This window comes from Cornus florida, unplaced genomic scaffold, assembly GCF_030987335.1.
Source record: "Cornus florida cultivar Cherokee Brave unplaced genomic scaffold, ASM3098733v1 CherokeeBrave_3.0.0_Hap2_Chr09, whole genome shotgun sequence".
Taxonomy (NCBI): Eukaryota; Viridiplantae; Streptophyta; class Magnoliopsida; order Cornales; family Cornaceae; genus Cornus; species Cornus florida.
Genome location: NW_026775579.1, coordinates 40,312,046 through 40,335,987, shown reverse-complemented (window position 1 = coordinate 40,335,987; position 23,942 = coordinate 40,312,046). Strand labels below are relative to the sequence as shown.

General features: G+C 38.4%; 1 protein-coding gene across 2 annotated transcripts in view; it reads left to right on the top strand.

Moving 5' to 3' along the window:
* Nucleotides 1–23,942, top strand: part of LOC132273725 (sister chromatid cohesion protein PDS5 homolog B) — a 121,630-nt gene that overhangs the window by 91,543 nt on the left and 6,145 nt on the right. For both annotated transcript variants that reach the window (XM_059774771.1, XM_059774772.1), the window contains exons 19-28: nt 1,877–2,011; nt 2,119–2,312; nt 2,410–2,557; nt 2,654–2,791; nt 2,915–2,977; nt 3,096–3,590; nt 3,683–3,750; nt 3,833–3,884; nt 10,210–10,238; nt 19,953–20,086. In XM_059774771.1, the coding sequence (XP_059630754.1) occupies nt 1,877–2,011; nt 2,119–2,312; nt 2,410–2,557; nt 2,654–2,791; nt 2,915–2,977; nt 3,096–3,590; nt 3,683–3,750; nt 3,833–3,884; nt 10,210–10,238; nt 19,953–20,086 (1,456 nt within the window). The remainder of the gene's footprint in view (nt 1–1,876; nt 2,012–2,118; nt 2,313–2,409; nt 2,558–2,653; nt 2,792–2,914; nt 2,978–3,095; nt 3,591–3,682; nt 3,751–3,832; nt 3,885–10,209; nt 10,239–19,952; nt 20,087–23,942) is intronic.

Genomic DNA, 23,942 nt, shown 5'->3' with positions numbered 1-23,942 from the left:
ACAACTTGTTGCCCAAGTATAGCAACTTAACAATTTGTCAAGGAGTGATTTAAGGGCTTAAATCACTCATAAAATTATTCTCCAACAGTTAATATTGTAATTAGCTGAAATAAGTCGTAAAATGTCACACCTGGGTCGATAACCGCCACCTTTTCTAAATATGTATGCATGATATGTGTGTGTGTGTGTGTGTGTGTGTGTATTTATATGGACTTGTGTAGTGTGGCTAAACATTAAGGTGACAAGTGTAATTAACCAAAGAAAAAAAAATGGTGTGATACATGTCTCATGTAAATACACCTATCATTGTACACGCACAAAACTCACACACACAAGACACCTGTACATATGTTTTAAGTATAACTATATATATATAGAATTAAGGAAAACCTTCGCTTTGAAAGTCTTCTTAACCACCTCAAGAAACAAACATGGTATAACATATATAGTGACCTTAGAGTTAAAGGAGCTCGGCCAGAAGAGAGAGAGAGAGAGAATAATAATAATAATAATAATAATAATAATAATAAAATCAGACACCTCATGAAATAAGGTTTGAGGTTTTGGTCACTTTTGGAAACTGTGGTTATCTCACGTGCCTGCAGGGAGTGGGGTGTGACATAGATAGCTATGCTACTGATTGAAACTTGTAAGGGGAAGGCGTGATAAATTATATGGGTCCTGACAATTCTACTGATAGGGTTTGGTTGACAATTATGAGTTAAGAGAGAACATTGGAATAAGAAGGGCTCTATCACCCATGGATATCTTTTGGGTTGTTATGTATATTTCTCCTCTATGATAATTTAGTGATGATTATTTAGATTGTCTCATTTGCGGATGTAGGTGGGATATTGTAAACCATGTTATATCTTGTTTCTTGTGTATATGCATAATCTACTATTTTTAAGAATCACTAATTATTGGATGTTTTTGGGAGTACGCTTATGTGTTCCAAGTTTGGTAGAGCCAGCCACAAGAAAGTAGTGGCAGTTGTTGGATGTGAGGAGAGAGCCTCAGATTTGGCTAAATGATGACTGGCTCTTGTTGGTTATTATTTTAGATGTCTTGTTTCACCGTTATTTTATTAGAGTTTGAGCTTTTGCCAGCACAGTGGGGGAGTGGGGAATGCATTGTTGTTAATAGTGCATGTAGCAGTAGGTTGTAAAAACTTTAAGGCCTGTCAGGCTCAACTGAAGTTCCTCATGCTGCTTCAGTTAGGCTAACACTTTTTGTAAGCTCCAAGTTCAGAAAATGGGCCTTTCTTTTCTAACTGAGGTGCACTAGTATCAATTGCTGTCTTAAAAGAAGGTATTATAATAGTATATTCATTGTGGTAGAATTTTGTGTTCTTCAGGATGAAAATGGGTTGAAATGTTCAGCAACCAAAGTCTAGATTGTGATGGTCATTCTGTGGCGAGTTGCACTCAATTCAATCACTGATGTGAAATGTGGGTTTATTATTATATATTCATCATGGTAGAATATCGTGTTAGGTATCAATTATCGGCAAATGCCATTGTTTAAAATACAAGCCCAGCAACTCAAGAAAAGATAAATCAAGAATTTGGAGAGATATTTGTTTTAATAAAGTGAAGGGGATAGATTTTATAAAGGGTTGAAGTGTTGAATGTCTACCAGTTCCTCCTAACCAATTCTCTCGTTATGTATAAAATGGCTTATTAACTTCTGCCGTTTTATATGCTGGTAGAACCCCATTGCTTCTATTCTGGTACACTTGCTAGACCAAGCTTGAACTTTTTCAGTTGTCAGTCCCATTCTACCTTTATTTGAATTAATTATGTCTATTTTGGTGATTTTCTAATGATCATAGGCAATGATCTTGATTATGCACATTTCTTCTGTCATATGCCAGGACTCCTCGTCATTTGTACGCAGATTGTTTGTCAGTAAAACACACAAGCTACTGAAGAAGCATGCTTTACCAAGTAAATATGCGTGTGCTTTTGCATTGGCCGCCTCAGATTCCCTAAAAGATCTGCAAGATGATGTAGGTCTTTGCGTTCTGGTTAAGGCTGTACAATTAATTAATTAATTATATGGTTATTCTTTTTAGGAAGTTTGTTGTGTATCTTTTTGACACCCTCTTTATCATAGTCCCTGAAATACATGGAAGAATTTATAAGGGAATATAGTAGAGGAGCGAGAGTTCACCAGACTTCTACAATGCAAGGAGGATTGATAGATCATCCAGCATACCTAGTGGTCTTCTTGATCCATGTTCTTGCTCACGATACTGGTTTCCCACCTGAAAATTGTCAAGATGAAGGAATTTATGCTTGCTTTTGCAGGTTCATGTATTTCTATGACAAAGTTGCAGTTATTAAATATGAACTTAATTATCAAGTCTATTTTAACAACATTTGCTGCATGTTTCCTTCTTTGCAGCCCACTTGTTTTCACCTTGCAGGCATTAGTCAATGCTACTTTTCTTGACGGTGACTTGGACCTTGTGAATGATGCGATCTCATATTTATGTGGTATTTTCAATGCTATTAAGAGGGCTGAGGATGCTGTTGATTATCAGAGAACTACTGTAAGTACTTTAAGTCTCCTGCAAGAAGGTTTATCTTTTCCTTGTCCTTTATTCCATAGCTGCATTAATGCAACAATAGGGTTTCTTATATTGCAGAAACTTCAGATTCTAGCAAGCTTTGGAATCTCCATCTTAAATGTTTTCTGTCATGGTGGCATTTTGGTATCACATACCCCAGGTGTTATTTTGCTGCCGTCGTCATTTTACAGAATTAGTCTTGGAGAAAAAAGAGAGGTAAGTTCTCTTGCTGGTAAATGCTTAGTGCATGTAAAAAACCATTGTTTGAAAATTTTCTTATGCTGGATTATGTTCCATTTTTTTTGTTGTTTGCAAGCTAATTTACATTGTCTTGATCAGCGTGGTTTTGATGAAAATATTGTTGAGAGAATGGTTCATAGTTTCAAATCACACATCTCTCAGGTTGGTTTCTAGTACTTACCTTTGCTGATACATACACACAGATACACAGACATGCTAAACTCATGTTAACAATTTTTCAAATATTTGTATCCTTATGTTCTTCATATTAATTTGCCAGCATGCTAGCACTCAATCAAAATGTGGCCAGAAAAGCCAAGACGACTGCTCACAGCCAGATGTCATTAAGTGTGACTCATTAAACTTGGCATTATGCAGCGATAGTGATGTATTAAAAAGTAGGATAAGTGAACAAAGTGAGAGCCCAAATGCACATGGGAGGGAAACACATGAAACTCTGAAGCAAGAGATCAACCCTAGAGGAAGAAAAAAACGGGCCCTCTTTCCCTGCCCTCCTCGATCAGTTGGATTGCATAATGATTTTTCTATCGATGATGAGGACGAAATGGGTGTGTTTGGAAATTCTGAACCAATTGTAGGAAAAGAACTTCCATCATCGTGTGATTCTGTAACTACGGATCCTTCACTAACTTTGAAGGAAGATTTGATAAATTCTGCTTCTTTGAAAGAAAATGACAGACTAACAAAACGTAACAATACTGCTGAACCTTCAAAAGGTATAGGAAACAGATATTCGGATCCTTGCGGTTCAAAGGTATGCACTAGGTTGTCGCAATAGAAGTGTATGGAAATCATTATCTTTCTAATCCCATTTCCTAAAGTAATCAATACTTCTGATACGTATAGGAAATTGGAAATAAGAACAAAGTGTTAATCAGGCAGCAGATTCAATTATGGTCTCCGATTGATAAATGGTAAGTATCTGTAGTTGAAGGTAATCAATTCTGAAACAGTTTACGGTCATTTTGTGTGACAGTTTGTTATTGAATTTCTCAGCTACAATTCAGGCACAGTGGACCAGTTTGATTCTCAAAACAATACTTACAAGGTGATTTGATGCTGCATTTAGAAATGGGACTTTGTCATGTCTTCCTCAAGTCATTTCATCAGTTTATTCTGCAACTATGTCTGGAAATAAGTTCTACTGGTTTGGCTATACCAATCTATAGTTGATTCTAGTTTTTGTTATTGTCCTCTTTTTTTTTTTTTTTTTTTTTTTCATAATGCATTTTGTTATTTTCAAAATAATGTATTAGAGCAACCGAATGTCAAATGTGGGTTCAAGTCTTATGCATCACTTTTTTTTTGTAAGTGTTTTATACAGTGGTGAAGAGGAGAGTGCATCCCAAGAACTATACAATGGCCAAATAGGGCCCTAGATACTCAAAAGTATCCACAAAGTCCACTATCGCCCCTATAGATTTACGAATTCTCCCTTGATTCCAAAAAAAAAAAAATGAAGTGTTAAGAATAGATAACTTAAGCACACTAATAGGGGTTTCCACTCCCTTGAAGGACCTCTGATTTCTCTTTCTCCATAAAGACCACTAGAAGCACAGAGACGCAACCCTCCAGGTGACACGAACCTGGTCTCCCACAAAACCACCCCTCCATGCCTCAAACGCACTTCTCGAAGATAGGGGCATAACCCACTAAACTCTGAAGATGCCCAGAAGCATAGTCCAACAATTTCTAGCCATTGGACAATGAATTAGAAGATGATCAACTCTCTCCTCGACACCTCGTCCACCTTGCACATGAAGCACCGGTTCACTTGGGTCCGCCTCCTCCTCCTCGAGGTGTCTATGGTAAGAATCCAGCCCAACAATGTTGTCCAAGCAAAAAAATAAAATAAAAAAAAGAAGCCACCCAATCTTGGAAATACCAATACGAACTGCACATCCCATGCCATCCTTCCACTATCAAGGTGATAGCGGTTAGTGACCATGGCATGCCTATCCATCACAATCCTATGGGAGCCTCAGGTTGATGCGGGCGAGAGAGTGATCCCCACACCAAATATCCTCCCCAAACCTAATGTTCTAGCCATCTCAAACTTTGAAACAAATATGCTTTGAAAACTTATCCCAGCCCATCCGAATGAATTTCCAAACTCCAACTTCAGCTGGGCCCCGCACTTCTAAGGAACACCACCCTCCCCTCTCCTCACCAAACTTCAAACTGATGTCCCTCCTCTAGAGAGAGGCTCCTCTACATAGGAGAAGAAATTATGAGAATGGAAAGAGATAGAAAATAGGAAGCAAGGAGGATTTTCCTCCATTGATTCCTCCATTAAATCTTCAATACTTCCCCTCGAGTTGGAGCATGAATGCCCAACTTGCCATTGAGATGACAAGTAGTAGCAAGTGTGAATGATGAAGAGAGATGAGGAAGATGAAGAACAATGCTACCGAACATACCGGCAGCCCAAACAAGTCAAACAAAAATTGCCGGAGACACGGCAAATGCAAAGACAATGCTGCTAAACACACCGGCACCCCAAACAAGTCAAACAAAAATTGTCGGAGACACGGAAAAGGCGAAGACAATGCTACCGAACAAACCGGCAACCTAAACAAATCAATATAAACTGCCAGAGACACGGCAAAGGTGAAGAACAGTGCTACTGAACACATCGGCAGTCCAAGCAAGTCACAAATAGCACTGAGAAACCCTTAGCATCATTTCAGATGCTAAGGGAATACCCTAAAATAGCGGTTTGAACTTAGGAAGAGAAATTAGGCTCTGATACCATGTTGAAAGAAAAATAAAAGTTGAAGAGAGAAATTAAAATATGAAGAACACACAAATATAACATAGTTTAGCCACAAGGACTTACATCCACGACACAAAGAGCCCAAAGGGCTACATCACTTTTAATACGCTCTCAACTCATACACAATACAATGTTGGAGGCTCCTCTATATAGGAGAAGTAATTCTGAGAATGGAAAGAGATAGAAAATAGGAAACAAGGAAGAAAAGAGCACCAATCTCTTAACCTGTGCAAGTTGAGAGGAGTGTTACATGGGAAGCAAACTCAAGACTCTACTCGTCCATTGCAGATTTACTCAAGGGAAAGAACACCAATCTCTCAACCTGTGTAAGTTTAATCACCCACATCTGCTCCTGGTAATGTCGAGGTAATTACTTAATCCAATGATAGCACCAATGAAACCTTTGAACAGAATGATTATGATGTACCTATTGCAATTAGAAAAGGAATTCGAACTTGTACCAAACACCCTCTTTATCTGTTCATGTTATATAAGAATCTTTCTCATAACCACAGGGGCCACAGGGCCTTTCTTACTAGCCTAAATACAGTCCCTATTCCCAAACTTTATCCAATGCATTAGGAAATGAGAATTGGGAAAATGCTATGAAGGTTGAGATGGAAGCAGTTGAGAAAAACAAGACTTGGGACTTGGTGAGACTGCCTAAAGGGAAGAAGCCGGTTGGGTGTAAATGGGTGTTCACAACCAAATACAACTCAGATGGCTCTTTGGAAAGGTATAAGGCAAGATTAGTTGCCAAAGGGTATACACAAACCTACGGCATAGATTATCTTGAGACTTTTTCTCCAGTTGCTAAGATGAATACTGTGAGAATCTTGTTATCAGTGGCTGCAAATTTTGGCCGGAGATTATAGCAATTTGATGTCAAGAACGCCTTCTTACATGTCAATCTCGAGGAGGAGATCTATATGGAAATTCCGCCTAGGTTTGGCTCAAATGAAAAGGAAGGAATGGTATGTAAGCTTAAAAAAGCTTTGTATGGACTGAAACAATCCCCAAGAGCTTGGTTTGGGAGATTTACCATAAGTGATGGTGAGTATGGAATATAAGCAAAGTCAAGGTGATCATACATTGTTTGTAAAGCACTCAGCATCAGGGGGAGTGACAGTATTGTTGGTCTATGTGGATGACATCATAGTAATAGGAGATGACTTGGAAGGAATGGAGAGCTTGAAGAAACAGTTAGTGAAGGAATTCGAGATCAAAGAGCTAGGAAAACTGAAGTACTTTCTTGGTATTGAAGCAGCCCACTCTCAGCAAGGGATTTTTATATCACAGCAAAAATATGTGTACTTATTGGCTGATATAGGTAAGCTGGGATGTAAGCCAGTTGAGACACCTATGGAGTCAAACCACAAACTTTGTGATGCTCTAGAAGACGTGGCTTATCAAAGACTTGTGGGGAAGTTAATTTATTTGTCACATACCAGGCCGGATATAGCTTATGCTGTGAGTGTTGTGAGTCAATTCATGCACAATCCCAAAGAATCACATCTCAAAGCTATGTATAGAATTCTGCAATACTTGAAGGGTACACCAGGAAGAGGAATTCAATTTAAGAAAGGGGAAGGACCGACTCTTGAAGCCTACACAGATGCGGATTATGCAGGATCCATGATTGACAGAAGATCAACCTCGGGCTATTGCACCTTCCTAGGTGGTAACCTCGTTACTTAGAGAAGCACAAAGCAGAATTTGGTTGCAAGGTCCAACGCAGAAGCCGAATTTAAAGCAATGGCACTCGGGATATGTGAACTGCTATGGCTAAGGATAATCTTGGAAGATCTGAGAGTCAGATGGGAAGGTCCAATGAAGCTTTACTATGATAATAAATCAGCCATCAATATTGCACACAATCCTTTGCAACATGACCGCACAAAACACATTGAAGTGGACAGGCATTTTATTAAATAGAAGTTGGACAGTGGCCTCATTTGTACTCCTTTTGTTCCTACTGGAGAATAGCTAGCAGACGTGCTTACCAAAGGATTGCCTGGTATCATTTTTCAGAGAATAACCAGCAAGCTTGGAATGGATGACATCCATTCACCAGTTTGAGAGGGAGTGTGGGAAAATACGATTCTTTCCTTGTATAAGGAAACTGTGTAAAGGTTGTTAATAGCTAGGGATTTTTTAGTTATTGTAATCCTTGATTTCTAGGGATCAGTTTTTGATATGTATCTCCAAGATTAGTTAGTTTCCTAGAATAGCATTATTCTAATGTACATATAACTTCCCAATTCTTTAATCAATTGATTCGATTACCAATTTCTATAATTTTGTCAGATACTATAAGATTGGAAGAATGAGGACATACCAGTTATATTGTTTGAAGCACCAGAATCAATGATCCATGGTGTCGAAGATGTAGATATGCTATGTGCCGACGCAATAGTACCTAAGTGGGCATAAATGGAGGTTGGCTGAGATGATGCCTCCATTTGGTTGAAGAATTGTTTGAACTTGTCCAAATCAGTTTGAGTCAAGGTAACTGTGGTAGAAGATGTAGAGGCAAAGTTGTCAGGAGTTGACAACTAGACTGTTTGTGTAACAAAATGTGCAGAAGATTGAAGCTGTAGTTTCTGTTGTGGTGGGCGTCCATGTAGAGCATAACAACAAGATTTGATGTGACCAATTTTTCCGCAATGGTCACACCGTCTGCATTGTCGTCCCAGAGGAGGATTGGTGATAGAGCTCTGAACTGACTAGGATGGTGCAGTTCCTGAAAGGTTGGGAACCCGAACTGCCATAGCAGAATGATCAACAGAAGTAACACTTAATGGATGAGTCCGACGGCTCTCATCTGATAACACATAGGAGTATGCATCCTTAAGAGTAGGGAATGAAGATAAGCCCAATAAATGAACACAAGCATACTCAAACTTGTCGTTCAACCCTGCAAGAAACTGAAACACTCGATTCTTCTCCACAATCCCTGCATATAAAACTGCACCATCTGGATCCTTCCAAAAGTGGAAGGAATCATAAATCGTGGATATCGTATATGCTAACAATGGCTTTAGATGGACTTTTTTCGGGATTATTAAAGATTTAATGGAGGAATCAGTAGAGGAAAATCTTTGAGTAATTGATGTTGTTTCCTATTATTGAAGATTTGGTGTTACTAGATGAATCAATGGAGAAAAATTATTCTTGTTTGATTGACGCTTGGAGAGGCTACTCAGTCGGAGCCCATGCTCGTGATTTTTGGAGGGCTGCCCCCTTTGATGTTTGGTGGTGCATTTGGAAGGGAGCGGAATAGATCTTCTTTTGACGGGGAGGAATCTTCCTCTAGGGCTTTCAAATTTCTTATTATTTGTTCTCTTTTTAGTTGAGTGATGGGGAGAAGTTGTAAATCTATAGAGGAGATTGATGATATTTTTGGCTCTTTGGGTCCTTAGGACCTCTTCTTTGGCTTCAGCCCTTGTATAACTTCCGGGATGCGTTCCCCTTTTGAATGCTTTCTAATATATTCTTACTTATCAAAAACAATATATGTGTGTGTGTGTGTGTGTAAGAGGGATGAAGAGACGATTGATAATCTTTTGTTGCATAACCCGGTTACTAGGGATAGATGGGGTTTGTTTTTGTCTTTCTTTGGGGTCAAATGTGTTATGCCTCAGACTTTGATAGGTTTGATTGAGGCTTGGAGAGGTAGTATAGTGGGCTCCTAAGCCCGTGTCTTTTGGAGGGTGGCACCCTTGTGTCTTTGGTGGGGCTTATGGAGAGAACGCAATAGGACGTCCTTTGACGGTGAGGAGACTCCTATTAGGGTGCTGAAATTTTCTATTCTTAGTTCTCTTTTTTAGTGGGTTGCCGAGACGGGTTGTAAATCCATGGGGGAGATAGTTGATTTATTGGACATACTAAGAGATTAGGGACCCTATTTGGCACTTCTTTTGTTTCATTGGGCTGCATTCCCCATTTGATGAGTACAATCTTACTTATCAAAAAAAAAAAAAAAAAAAAAAAAAAAACTAAGCAAGTTGAAAAAAAATTCACACATGCATTTTTCGTGATGGTTTAAATGTCTGGTCATTTTAATACCCTGGGATACTTTCAATCTTTCCATATATATTTAAAGTAACTCAATTGAAAGACCAAATAACTCCCATTCATGAAGTGAACTATACATATTGCTCTTTCCACAATAACCTAGAATGCCCTTAAATTTGTGTGTTTCAAATTTCATCACATCTTAGAGCAACCACTTTGTGAATTACCAAATGTTAGGTCTGTCTCAAGTCTTGACTTGCCATGGCAAACCAGAACATGGTTGCCCATTTTTGTAATATATTCATCATATTTTCTGTAAAAGTTAAACAAACTAAATCATGCAGATGTTAATTCGGAAAATACCTTTTTTCTACTATTAGTTTACACAATTATCTAAAAAGTAACCAAAAGAGGAGAATAATTTCCTTTCTTGTGATCTAGAATCCAATTTCACAATGTTCTTTTTATTTTTTATGTTTCATTTCCCTGAATGGCCAATTCTTAAAGGAAAAAAATTGGTTGATCCTATGGCATTTCATTTTTATAGTCTGTTGCTAACATGGATGTAATATTGATGCAGGATTCAAATGCTATCTGTTCACTGTACTGGTGAGTTGTTATTATCTTTAATTTTCTCCTATTTGAACAGTTGTCAGGCATTTTTTTGTAGAAATCTTGGTAAATATATAATCCTTGGTATGTACGTGATACCTGTTCATTGACATTTCAAATGAAGGAGCAAGAATCTTTTATGAATTTTATCTAGAATTGCCTAGGCTTTACCCCTAAATTATATTGCACATCATAACAATATTTAGTTCTTTAAAACTCAAATCCGTTCAATTAAAAGATTATATATATGAAAAGTAACTTGGTAAAATTGGCGTACTCAATTTGAGTGCCTGACTATCATTATATACAAGAGGAAAATTACAAATATGGAAAAGAGAATAAAATCAAATCAGAATAAAGAGAATAAAATCAAATCAAAATAAAATAAAATCCCTAAACATTAACCTATAATGAAGACTCAATAAATCTGCCACAATCATTGAGTCAACTTATAGATATGATTTCCAACACTCCCCTTCAAGCTGGAGCAAATATGTTGACCAAGCCCAGCTCGACTATGGAAGACTGGAGAAGAGAAGGCCTAACAGATTTTGTGAACACATCTGCAGTCTGTTTTGAAGAGGGAACAAAAATAAAATTAATGATACCTGATCGAACCTTCTCTCGAATAAAGTGAATGTCTACCTCAATATGTTTCGACCTTTCATGCAAAACAGAATCGGAAGCAAGCATAATGGTTGATTTATTGTCACAAAACAGCCTTGAAGAACCTTTCTCTACAAGACCCAACTCTCCCAAAATTGATTGAAGCCAAAGGAGCTCACAAGTACCTTGAGTCATAGCTCGGTATTTAGCTTCAGCAGAGGATCTGGAGACAACAGCTTGCTTCTTACTCTTCCATAATATGAGATGATTACCATAGAAAGTACAGAAGGCAGAGGTAAAACGTCTATCTGTCTTACAACCAGCATAGTCTGCATCAGTAAAGCATGAGAGTCCAGACTGATTTGGTAAGGCATAGAATAGACCTAGACCAGGGCATGACTTAAGATACCTCAAAATATGGTAGTCTGCATCCATACGAGCTGAGCAAGGGGCATGCATGAATTGACTAACCACACGAACAGCAAATGTCAAATCGGGCCTTGTAAGTCAAGTAGATAAGACGACTTACTAAACGTTGATACACTGATGGATCTGGAAGTAATTCCCCTGACTCAACAGAGAGTTTGAGATTGGAGTCCATAGGAGTGGAAGCGGGTCAACCCCCAAGCATGCCAGTATCTTGAAGAAGATCCAAAACATATTTCCTTTGAGATAAAGTAATTCCATGACGGGATCTAGCAACCTCAATTCCAAGAAAATATCGAAGAGGACCTAAGTCCTTCACATCAAAGGACTTTTGAAGATGAAGTTTCGCCTGAGCAATCCCTGAAGCATCATCACCTGTGATAATGATATCATGCACATATACCAATAACATAATGCAGCGACCATCATAGCGACATCGAATAAAGCAAGTATGGTCTGAGTGGCAGCGCACAAAGCCCATGGATAGAACAACATCGCTGAAACGACTAAACCAAGCTCTAGGAGATTGCTTCAGACCATAAAGAGACTTCCGTAGCCAACAGACTTTCCCAGCGTACTCCCCCTCAGCCCGAAATCCAGGGGGTGGATCCATATATATAGTCTCAAGTAAGTCCTCCATTAAGAAATGCATTCTTGACATCTAACTGATGCAGAGGCCAAGAATGGGCCGCGGACAAGGCGATAAGAAACGTACAGACGTCAACTTTGCCACAGGAGCAAAGGTAGTACCAAAGTCTTTACCCGGAATCTGAGTAAAGCCTTTTGCCACCAACCGAGCCTTATACCGATCAATAGAACCATCGGCTTAGTACTTCACATTAAAGACCCATTTGCAGCCAACCGTTTTCTCCCCAGCAGGTAAAGCATCAAGTTCCCATGTATTATTATGTTGTAAAGCATCCATTTTTGTTGTCATTGCAGACACCCAATTGGGATCCTGGAGGGCCTCTGACACTGATCGAGGAATAGAAACGGTCCCAATCTTGCCCAGGAAGGATTTATATGCACCTGAAAGACCATCATAAGAGACATACTGGGAAATAGGGTGATTAGTGCTACTAGAGAAACCATACCAATTAGGAGGGTGACAATCACGGGTAAGATAATGGGAGGTATGCTCAGGAATGGTAGGAGCCATAGGAGAAGGAGAGTTACCTGGACCTGATTCTGGCAGGGGAGGTTGAGTGCGATGGCGACAAGAGTAGACCTGCAAAGGTGGAGGGGAACCCTGCATGGATGAAGAAGGAGATTCCGGGACAGTGTGATTTTCAAAGAGAGGAACAGGATGGGCAATAGGAGAAATCTCCTTCTCCAGACCACAAGAGAGAGAATCCTGTACCACAGAATTAGTACTATAAAAATGAACAGTTTCATGAAATGTAACATCAAAAGAATGATACATATGTTTGGCCACAGGATCATAACAACGATAGCCCTTTGACATAGCAGAATACCCCAAGAAAATACACCTAATTGATTTATCATCAAGTTTATGACGAGAAGGACTACGGTTATGAACAAAACAAGTACAGCCGAAAACACGAGGCAGAAAGTGAAACAATGTATAATCAGGCTGGAGAATCTGAAGTGGGGCCTTACCACCTAAAACTCGACTGGGAGTACGATTAATGAGAAAAGCAGCAGTAAGAACAGCCATGTGCCAATAGAATTTAGGCACATGCATACCACTCAAAAGACATCGAACCACAGACATAAGATGATGGCTTTTGCGTTCAGCTACGCCATTTTGCTTAGGAGTGTAGGGGCAAGTGAGTTGATGTAAAATCCCCTTTTTATTAAGTTCAGTCCGGAACTCATTTGAAACATATTCATGTCCATTATCAGAACGAATATGACGGACAACAGTGTTATACTGGGTTTTGATCAAGGTTGTTAAAATCGGGATTTTAAGTAAAATCGTTTTGGACTCCGTAGAATCGGAATCGTAGAATTGGATCGTAAATCGTAAGATTCTACCAAAATGTAAAAAAAATAATTAAAATTAGTTACTTAAACAATAATATGTGTAAAATATAGCCATAATAAGGCCTAAATACCAATAATAATAATAATAATAATAATAATAATTCTAAAGTTTGAATATAATATAAAATAAAAATCAGAATGGAAAAATAATTCCAACCAAAGTGTGATGGGCATTTTTTTTGGTGGAAGGTTATAAAAGTTTTATAAATAATAAAGACATATATGTATATAAGCTACCGTTTCGGTTGAAGCAAACTGGCCCAAAGGCCCCAAAAAAAATACAAATCAGTGGCTTTTTTCCCTGAAATATTCTAGACATTGATAATGTACATGAGCTACAGCTTGGGCTGAAGCAAACTTTCCAAAGGCCCCCAAAAAAATATACAAATCAGTTCTAGAGGAGGATAATGATGCCGTGCAAGATAAATCTTTAAGAGTGACTTTTCTTTTTCTTTTTTTAATTTTGGAATGTTAAGCAAATTTTATATAAAGAAAAACAATAATTACATTGTTCAGCATGGGCCAAAGCTGGCCCAAAGCCAAAGAAATCCAAACAACCAGGTAACATGAGCCACAACCTTAAGCCCACTTATTGTGAGGCCTAGCAACCCTAGCAATCCTCCACCAAAAGAATAGGTGAGAGCCTGAGAGGGAGGCAGCAGCCAACAACGATGGAATATTTCACCAAAAGAACAGATGAGAGGAGGCAGACAACAGCGATGGAAACTACCACATGCTTGTCGGCAACCAGAAAAAAGAAAAGAAAGATGCCTCCCATATATCATCATCACTTAGTCCAATGGTTTAGGTGGCGGTTAAGACGCAGCGAAGCCATTTTCCCATTCCTTCATAGCTAGGTGAGCTTCTAATCGTGTCCCTTTGCAAGATGCTTTCTTATTTTGTATCCCATCCATCAAAAGAAGGAACCAACCACCAAAAAAAGTTCTCAAACAAGAAATCAAGTAGAATCGATGGAATCGCATAGAATCGTGCGATTCTACCAACGATTCTACCGATTCTACCCCGATTCTACCAATTGAGCGATTTTGCTTAGATTTGGATCGATTTTGAGTTCTGAACCGTAGAATCGTGTGATTCTACGACTCAGAATCGCGATTTTGATAACCATGGTTTTGATCATTTGAAGAAACTGGGTAAATAAAAGAAACACATCAAATATCTTTTTCAATAAATAAACCCAAGTACAACGAGAATAATCATCAATAAATGTCACATAATATCATGTCCAGAAAAAGCAGTAACTAGGGAAGGCCCCAGACATCAGAATGAATTAGATCAAACATACTAGGAGCACGACTCATATGAGAAATATAGCTAGTTCTAGTATGTTTAGAAAGCTCACAAACTTCACATTGAAACTTATGGTCCTTACATGCTTTATTTAACGAAGGAAACAATAGACAAAGATACTAAAAGTTTACATGCCCCAAACGTGCATGCCACAGACTAAAAGTGCGAAAAGAAACATCATAAACACTAGAAGTAGGTAGGACAGAAGCTTGAAGACTCATTCCTAGTGGTTCCCCAAAGTAGTAAAGCCCATCACGCTCATAACCCCTGTCAAAAATCCTCTTCGAACAAAGGTCCTGCAAAAAACATTGATCTGGTAAGAATATAACTGCACATTGGAGGTTTTTTGCAAGCCAGCTAACAGATAAAAGGTTAAAGGCAAATTTAGGTACATGAAGGACAAATGAAAGAGTAATATCAGGAGACAGACAAACATCACCCTTACTGTGAATGTAAGATGTAGAGCCATCCACAAGATACACAGATTAGGTAACAGGTATGACATTGGAAGAAAAAATTGATAACTCACCAGTAATGTGATCATTGGCCCCAGAATCCAGAACCCAAGTGGGTTGCTTGGCCTTAACATGAAATGCAGTAGGAGTACCTGTAACAATAGTGGCAGTGGGAGCAGCTGAAGGAGAACCAACTCTAGAAGCAAGGGAGCCGAGCTGGTCCTGGATCTGCCCAATTTGAGACTAAAGCTAGCTCAGTCCAGGAAATACGGTAGATTCACCAGTAGTAACAGGAGTCCCTGCAGCTGCCGCAGTACGAGAAGAACCAGTTCTAGATAAACGGTTCCTAGAAAATTTCTGCTTCAGTTCAGGATGAAGTTTGAAGCAACGAGCCTTAACATGTCCAACCCCTCCACAATGGTGACAAATAATCTGACCTCCAGAAGCACGTGATCCAAAGTTGGCTGCAAAAGCCATACTATCCCTAGCAGGCTCAAACACTGGTAGAGGAACAAGTGAGGGTTGAATTAAATGGTGCCTGCGTGCTTCACCATCAACAGTAGCAAAGGCTTCCAATAGGAATGGCATTGGTATGCATTCAAGATCTGAGACTTTAGTGGTTCAAATTCTGGGCGTAATCCCATAAAAAACTGATAGGTATGCTAATGATCAAGACGTTTGACAAGAAGAGAGGTTGCCTCGGAAGGAAATTCACTAAGAGGCTCATATTGAGCTAGTTCTTCCCAACGAGATCTCAAATACCCAAAGTAATCAGCTACAGACAAATTCAGGCCTTCCTGTGAGGCTTTCCTGTGAGGCCTTAGCAATATCTTGATATAATTCAAAAATACGAGCATCATTCCTAGAATGAGCATACATTTGATTCAAAGTAATCCACAAGTCATTAACAGAGTCATAAAACATGAATATACTATAAATGTGTTTCTCCATAGAATTAAACATTCATCCTAAAATGGTGCAATTGTCCATATCCCACTGAGCATATTTAGGATCTTTAATATCTGGCATCTTTTCAGTACCCAAAATTCACCCTGATTTGCCTTTTCCACCAACATAGAGGCGGAGGGAACGAGCCCAAGATGCAAAATTACGGCCATTCAATAGCACACTAGTAACTCGTTGAGCCGGTGTGTGTTGCGCCAAAAAGAGAGTTTCTTTATTATTACTTGATTCAGCCATAATATTAAATAGAACAATTCAACAGATCACCAATAATTTCAAATAAAGGAGGAATAAACTTGCTTTTGATCAAACCAAGAAGCCAGAGACACGGTGGTCTGATCCGAAAATGCTGCCGAATATCCCGGCAATCCTAAAAAGTTACAAACACGTCTTCTGACCCTTAGTGCATGAAAAAGACTAAGGGAATACCCCTACAGGGGTCGAACCCAGAGGAGATTGGCTCCCCCTAGGACTATCGCAACAACGGTCTGAAGAAGAGAGAGGGTCTGTGAAAAAAAGGGAAAAAGAAATAGGGAAATGGCTGTGACGAGATAGAGAGAGAGATCAAAAGAGGCGGTGAAAGGAGAGAGGGGGGATGCAAAGGTTTGAGGCTCTGATACGAAAAAGTAACTTCGTAAAATTGGCGTACTCAATTTGAGAGCCTGACTATCATTATATATAAGAGGAAAATTACAAATATAGAAAAGAGAATAAGATCAAATCAAAATAAAGAGAATAAAATCAAATTAGAATAAAAATAAAATCCCTAAACATTAGCCTATAATGAAGACCCAATAAATCTGCCACAATCATTGAGTCAACTTATAGATATGATTTCCAACAATATGATTATTAGCCAGTAGACTTTTCCTACTTTGATAAAGACTAGAGCTCCAAAATAGGGAATTTTGCTTTAACTATTCAGGCTGTTCATTTCTGAGATAGCTTGTAAGGTAAGAGATAGAGATTGACCAAACCTAGAGATTGACCAAACCTAACATGGGATGGAGTTATTAGAAATGATTTTAAAGAATTAAATATAAAAGGAGAAATGACATGTAATAGAAAAGATGGAGAAAGAGAATTTATGTGGCTACCCCATCATATGGGATAAAAGCAAGCAAGAATGATGATGATGATGATACCAAAGACAAGTTGTGAGGACCGAATGGCATAACTAGATTCAATATATGACCCATGGATCAGTATTATGGCTAATGTCCAACATTTGTTAAAAACATCAAAAATTACAATTGACTCCTAAAAAGTACAAGTCTTAAGTGAGGTGAGCTGAGGCATACTGTTGAAGTACATATAAAATAAGACATGATTCAACCCAAAACTTGGTTACACAAGTTCCAAAACGCACTCATACAATTTATGAATTTGTTTCTTTAATCGCATCACATTCTTAGCACTCTATTGTTAATACTTTTATAAGGCTGATTTATGGCCTTGAATTTTGCTCACATCTAAGAGCATGTCCATTCATGTATAAATGTTCTCATGTCATATCTGACATACTAGGAAAAAGTTGCCCATAGTCTTCTTGCCCTTTTTAGCTTTTATGAGTCTGGGCATGCTTTTTATTGATCACCAATTATCGGGCTGAAATCCTTTCCTCTCTTTGACTTGGAGGAAAAATTCCAATACTGTACCAAAGTTGCCAAATTAATGCATATCCTGATATTTGATGTGATTTTGGTAAAAATGTAAAATTGGCACCTGATAAAATGTATCTTAAGAAAGAAAGAATAAGTTTGTTAACAGTAGTAAATAAATCTTACAGTAAGCTACCAGAAAATGGAAATTGAAACAGTTATAGGTATATCATTTGCAAATTATGCAGATACTCTTACATCTAAATTGTTTCTTTGAGTATTTTAATGGGAGAGGGAAAATTATGTTGGAAAATATATGTTTTATGTGACATTTAAGATATTACAAACCTTATACTAATATACTTGTTAGATATTTAATAATATGCTAATAATTAATTAATTAAATATTTCACTAAGAATATTTAATTAAGCATGCAAATCAAAGCAATTAAATAAATTAATTAAATAAAGAACCTAGACTGAGGCTAGTATTTGATACTATGTCCTTAAGACAATCACGCCCCAGATGGTGCTGAACGGTTTGCATGGCGCTTGTCTCCTAGGATATAACGGTCTTTCATCCACCAGTAGTAGCACTCCAAACCAAAGGATCCAACGAACCTGCTCTGTGTAATACTCTCTCTTAATTCACTTAGAAATGCACCTCTACTAGTGAAATAATGAAATGGCTTCATCCTAGCCTCTTGGCTAGGACCAATTGACCATATGGCTAGAACAATTGGATTTGGGTCTATGTGGTTGAGACCACATAACCCTTGGCTTGAACCCACCTGAGTTCAAGTGTTGTTGGGAGAGAGGAGAGAAATTCATAGTGTTTCTAGGAGTGAATTTCCAATTGGGGATCATGGGTAATTTATAGAGGGCTTGCTGACTCTTCATGTCAACCTGAACAGTCGTTAGTCACATTGGTTCAGTCTATGAGGTACAACCATTGCAGTGAACGATCATGGGTCACACCCATTTGGCTCTAACTACTATGTTGCACCTAATCTTCATGTAACGGTTTATCCTTCAACAGTCACCAACAGTCCAACGCACTGGTTCCAAAGATTGCAGTGTTCCAGTTGTAAGGCCTGAATAGCCATTAAATGCAATGGTTCCAAAGGTTGCATTGTTTCAGCCTTACAACGGCCATATACAAATAGACATGTCTTTTAGCCTACAAGTGTGATATATTAACGTACGTGACTCTGTATGTAATCGATATTCATGTTGCTGGTCTAATGTGATATACATGGACAACCAAAGTCACGTTCACGTTGCTGGTCTAACGTGATATACATGGACAACCAAAGTCTGTTATGCAATTTCCCAACAGAAAATACGTTAAAGGAACTAGTTGCAGGCAAGTTTTATTCACACAAATTTTCTAACAAGTTACGCTTCTCATAAACTCACTGAAATAAAATGGAAAAAGTACCAAAGGTCCAACCCCCCCCCCCCCCCCCCCCCCCCCCCCCCCCCCCCCCACACGCACACACAAAATAAAAATAAAAATCCTTGCTCACTATTGTGACAGGCTCACTACTTTTTGTTAATGCTCTTTGTGGTGTTCTCAAGAGTGGTGGGGATGCTTCACTGGATTACTTACAACTTTGAATCTGGTTAAACAGTATGTATGCATTACACTCGATGGAAAATGACACCGTAAAGGTTTTACCAAGTTAGTTGAATGCAATTAAAGGAGGTACTCATTTCTGACACAAGAACTCTCGGAGTGTCTTAAAATGTGCATCTTGCACTTGTAAATCACGTCAAGAAGTGAGTGCCTGGGGAATCTTGCTTTTATGAATCGTCTTCAGTGCTTTCCTGGGGCTGGGGTCTTGAAGAATGAGGTTGTATGCTTTGGGATATCGTAAATAACTGCTTCTAACCATTTAGCTAGATGTCTCGCCAATTTTGGTTTTTCACAATTTAAAATATCAAGAGTAGCATTTATACCTTGTGACAATGCAACATTTTATTTTTATTTATTTATTTTTTTCCTAGTTGACAATGCAACATATGATGTTACGTACTTGATAATTACCATGGAAATGATATTTTGCAGTGAGTAATCCTGCAGGGCGCTGTATATTTGTATATTGAGCCATCCTTAATTTTCTTAAATGGTAAGGTGCTTTGGGTGACAAACATGATACAGAGGGAAATTTTATTTAGCGATTGACCCCCAAAGTGACTAAATAATATTATTTTGCAAAGTATATGTAGGACTTAAACAACAAAATTGTTTCTTTATTGAGAAATGATCACTTTTTTGCTGTTTTCATGTGATATTAGTTTTGTTTCTCTAATATGAGATCTCCCATGGGTTGTTGCAGTAATTCTGGGGAGCACTCCTCTCATAGTGGTCAAAGGGAAATGGTTGATGAATTTATATGTGATGTTCCCCAGAAAGAAAATTTTCCAAAAAAGGGAAGGGCAAATTTTCTCAATAGAAGGATTCCTGTGCCTGGTAAGAATCTATATCCATTTTTTAGAATTGCAAGTTCTTCTCTAGATTCGCTGGTGACAAAAACATGCAGTTTTAGGTCAGGTAGAAGTCTTTAGTCATTGAACACAACAATCATGGTTCCGACATTTTGTTTAGAAGCAAGGGAGAGTGAGTGGGTTGGCATTTACCAATACAGAATTTATTATTGTGAATTATTTACCTTGAGATACTCTTATTCTTCATTTCTTTGTTTTTATATCGGATTGAGAGTTATAGTTATAGAACTCCTTTCACCTTCTACTGGACAGCAGCTTACCCAGCTGAAACTGGCATCTGTTCATCCTTGCTCTATTTTATTACTCTTCTTTTGTTTGCATGTGTGTGAACTTTGTTTGAGTTTTCATTTTGTCATTTGTTGCACAATCTACCAAATTATTAGTCATCATTTATAGTTTACTGTCAAATGAAATGTTTATTATATGTTCCATTCAAAGGAGTCAATAGGTCATGAAAACAAGTCTGTTTGAGATTATTGTTGTGAGATTTATATGTACCACTCGCAAGTGCACGAATATTTGCAGATAGGGTTTACTTGTAAGGGTGTCGTACCCAAGGGACTTGTGTAAATTAAGTTTGTCAACAGATTTCTTAAATTCCAAAATTAACTTGAAAGTAGGATAATCGAATTGTGATGATTAATTCTAAATTAACTAAGTAGAAAAATAAAATAAACTAAAGAACGATGATCAAATATGATGTAGAAAATAGAAAGAGAGGACTAGGGGTATGATTTCACTACTAACGTCGCACCACCAGTCAATTGCATCAATTTATTGGAGATATATCATATAACATGCACAAGGAATTAATTATGGCTACAAGCGCATATTAATTCAGCTAGAAAATAATATAATAATATAATACCTATCTTCGATTGGTATAAACCATCTACCTATCTACTTTACTCTAGGGTGTAACATGATCTATCTTTTCTAGGCATAATCCATTAAATCTCTAACATTATATTCAGAGAAATACCACTGTGTAATCATCTCATTCACAACTACAAGAAGCGAATGAGTTATGTTCAATCACAAGATTAAAATATCTAAGACAAGATAGAAAAATATTTGTAATTGAATTAAAACTTTAAAACCAATTCTTATTAAAAATTCAATCAAAAACCCTATAGATTACATAATCATGCATGATAAAAATTATTCTCCAATAATTAAATACAATCAAACCAGGGTGCTAAGCTAGGGCTACATCACAACCCTAGCAAAGCGTTTAGCCAAGCATGATTGGAGTGGAATTCTTCATGGTTGAGGAAAACATCTTCACCGCCATGGATCGATCTCTTCTTTCTTCTGCTCCTCTCTGATCTCAGCCTCAAGCTCCTCTATATGATCCTTCAATGTTGTAGAGGACCCCCTTTAAATAATAAAAGATCAGCCCTAAAGTTCCCTTTTTCATATAGGAGACATACATAGAAATTCTGGCAAATAAGGACTCCAAAATTCGTACAGACTTCTAGGCCAATTTTTACAAGGTAAACAGCTGTTTTAGGGAATCCTCGTGAAATACAAAATTGTAGCTCTTCGAATTTCCTTTCAACCCATGCGAGAATTTAGCCGTTTTGACACTCGAGGAGAGAGATACAGCCAGATTACTAAAACGGGTTCAAGTTACCAACTTTGGCGAAAGTTTCTTTTTTGGAGAAGGAGTTTTCCTTTTCTTCTTCTTCCCATTCTCATCAACTTGTGGCTTCTTTTGCAATATTTTATAATTAGACTTGGATCTTCAATATTGCTCGGTCCCACGGAATGTCATCTTTTAAAGCTCAAAATCACTGGTCTTGACTGATTTTACAATTAAAGCCCTGAAATAAATAAAAACAATAAAACAATGTAAAATCTAAAATAAACTACTACAAACTGAATAAGACATGCAAGTTAAGGGGCTAAAATGTGTAACATTCAGCGCCTAACAATTATCTTTGTATTTCATTAAGTTTATTTGTATTCTTAAAAATTGCTTTGGTGGAGTTCTAGTTTAACTTTCTGTTGGAAAATGTATCGCATTGATTGGCCCTCGTAGTTTATTGTCAAGTCAGGCATTAAGGTCTGATTTCATTCAACATGAAATTAGTTCTCTCACGTAACATAATAGGAAGGGCACAGAGCATCTTTTTTCTTTCTTCTGGGTATGGTTTCGAAATCCTTTTTGGAGATTGCTAGGTTTCCTCGAATCAATTAGGGCGGCACTGTTCAGGCTGCAAATCCATTCAAAGGTCCTTCGATTTATCTAGACGACGCATCTGTAGGAGATGAAGGGAGGCGCTGGAGGCGTGTTTGATGGGTTTGTTTACAAAGAAGTTGATAATTGTGGTCAGATAACTGAATGGGCTGGCTGGGCATGGAATATCTCATGTGGGGTCGGAGTGTCACCACTTCCAGACTCTCTCCTCTTTCGGCTTCCTTCTCAAGCAGAGGCCAGATGAGTGCTGAGGAAAGGGTGTCCTGATTGGGGTGGCGCTACGTTACGAGTGGATGCTTGGTATTTCAAGGTGGGCTGCTCGGAGATGCTGAGGGAGAAAGGCTTGAAAAGGTTGATGGTGTATGGTCTTCCTTTGCATCTATGGTGTCACAGCTCTTTTTTTGACGGTTGGGGATCTTTGTGGCGGTTTTGTATGGGTGGAAGCTGATGAGATGCAGGATGCCAAGATTGTTCGCATTCTGGTTAGAGATGGATTTGAGTGCCCGCCGGTGGTCTTCGTCCATGATGAAAGGCTATGTTATAAAGTGGCTGTGTGGGAGGAACCTTATTCTGAATTGGTGCCAACGACGGAGAGTTTGGAGGGAGGTGATAATTCCCATCTGTTGAAAGAAATGGATTAGTGGATCATGCAGTCGATGGGTTTGAAAAGCGTTGAGGAGTTTCATACGTGGAGGGATGGTTTAAAGTTGTAAGCTAATGACCATGGCTACGATCGAAGACGATGGAGTGGTCACCACATGCGGTTAGTGCGTGGCTCCTGTGGAGAAGGAGAGGGGACACATGGTTGGCAATGGCTCCCGTGGATTACGTTTCCTTTGATAAGATCAGGGATAAGCAACCTGATTGTTTTTAATTTCAAATTGATGGCATGTGACCACTTAAGCGAAGGGGTGAGACATGGATTTTTTGCCTCTTCCTCTTGGGCTGGGCCTTATGGGCGTCATAGTGGCTCAAATGTTCTTATACCCTTTAGGGAAGGGGTGCTCTCGTTTGGACTGCATGCTATCCAAGCCTCTTCCGAACATGCGAATAGAAGCTTTCGTAATAGTTTAGGCCAGACAGATTTTGGGCCAAGGCTTTGATGATCTTGTGGAAAAACAGATCACCATAAAATCTGGGATTCTAGGCGCGGTTGACCTAGGATTCGGATCCAATTTATTCAAAATTATTCCCTGAATAAATTGGAATGATTCCTTCCCATTTTAGTCTCTGATTCCAGCTGTTTGTACAGCTGCAAATCTTTGACTTTGTAAATTTATTTTTTTCCTTATTTATAGCCTAAAGTGTAGCTATCCTTTCTTGTATATGTAGGCCTTCTACAATCTGTAAACGGTGAAGGAAATATAGAATTCCCTATTCAAAAACTTTCTTCACGGTTCCTTTTGTCACTACTGGCCAGATAGGAGGCCCAAAGCCCATCCTTCCCTCCCACAAAGGAGGCCCAAGGATTTTTCGTCTTCTTGGGCTTTAAAGGATCGCTCTTTTAGGCCTGTCCTGGGTAATTCTTTTGGGTGTCTGCAAGATGGGCTTAACCCAGGTGATGGTGATGTTCATTCCTTGGGTGGCTCATTAGGAAGTTCTGATTTGTTGCCTTCTT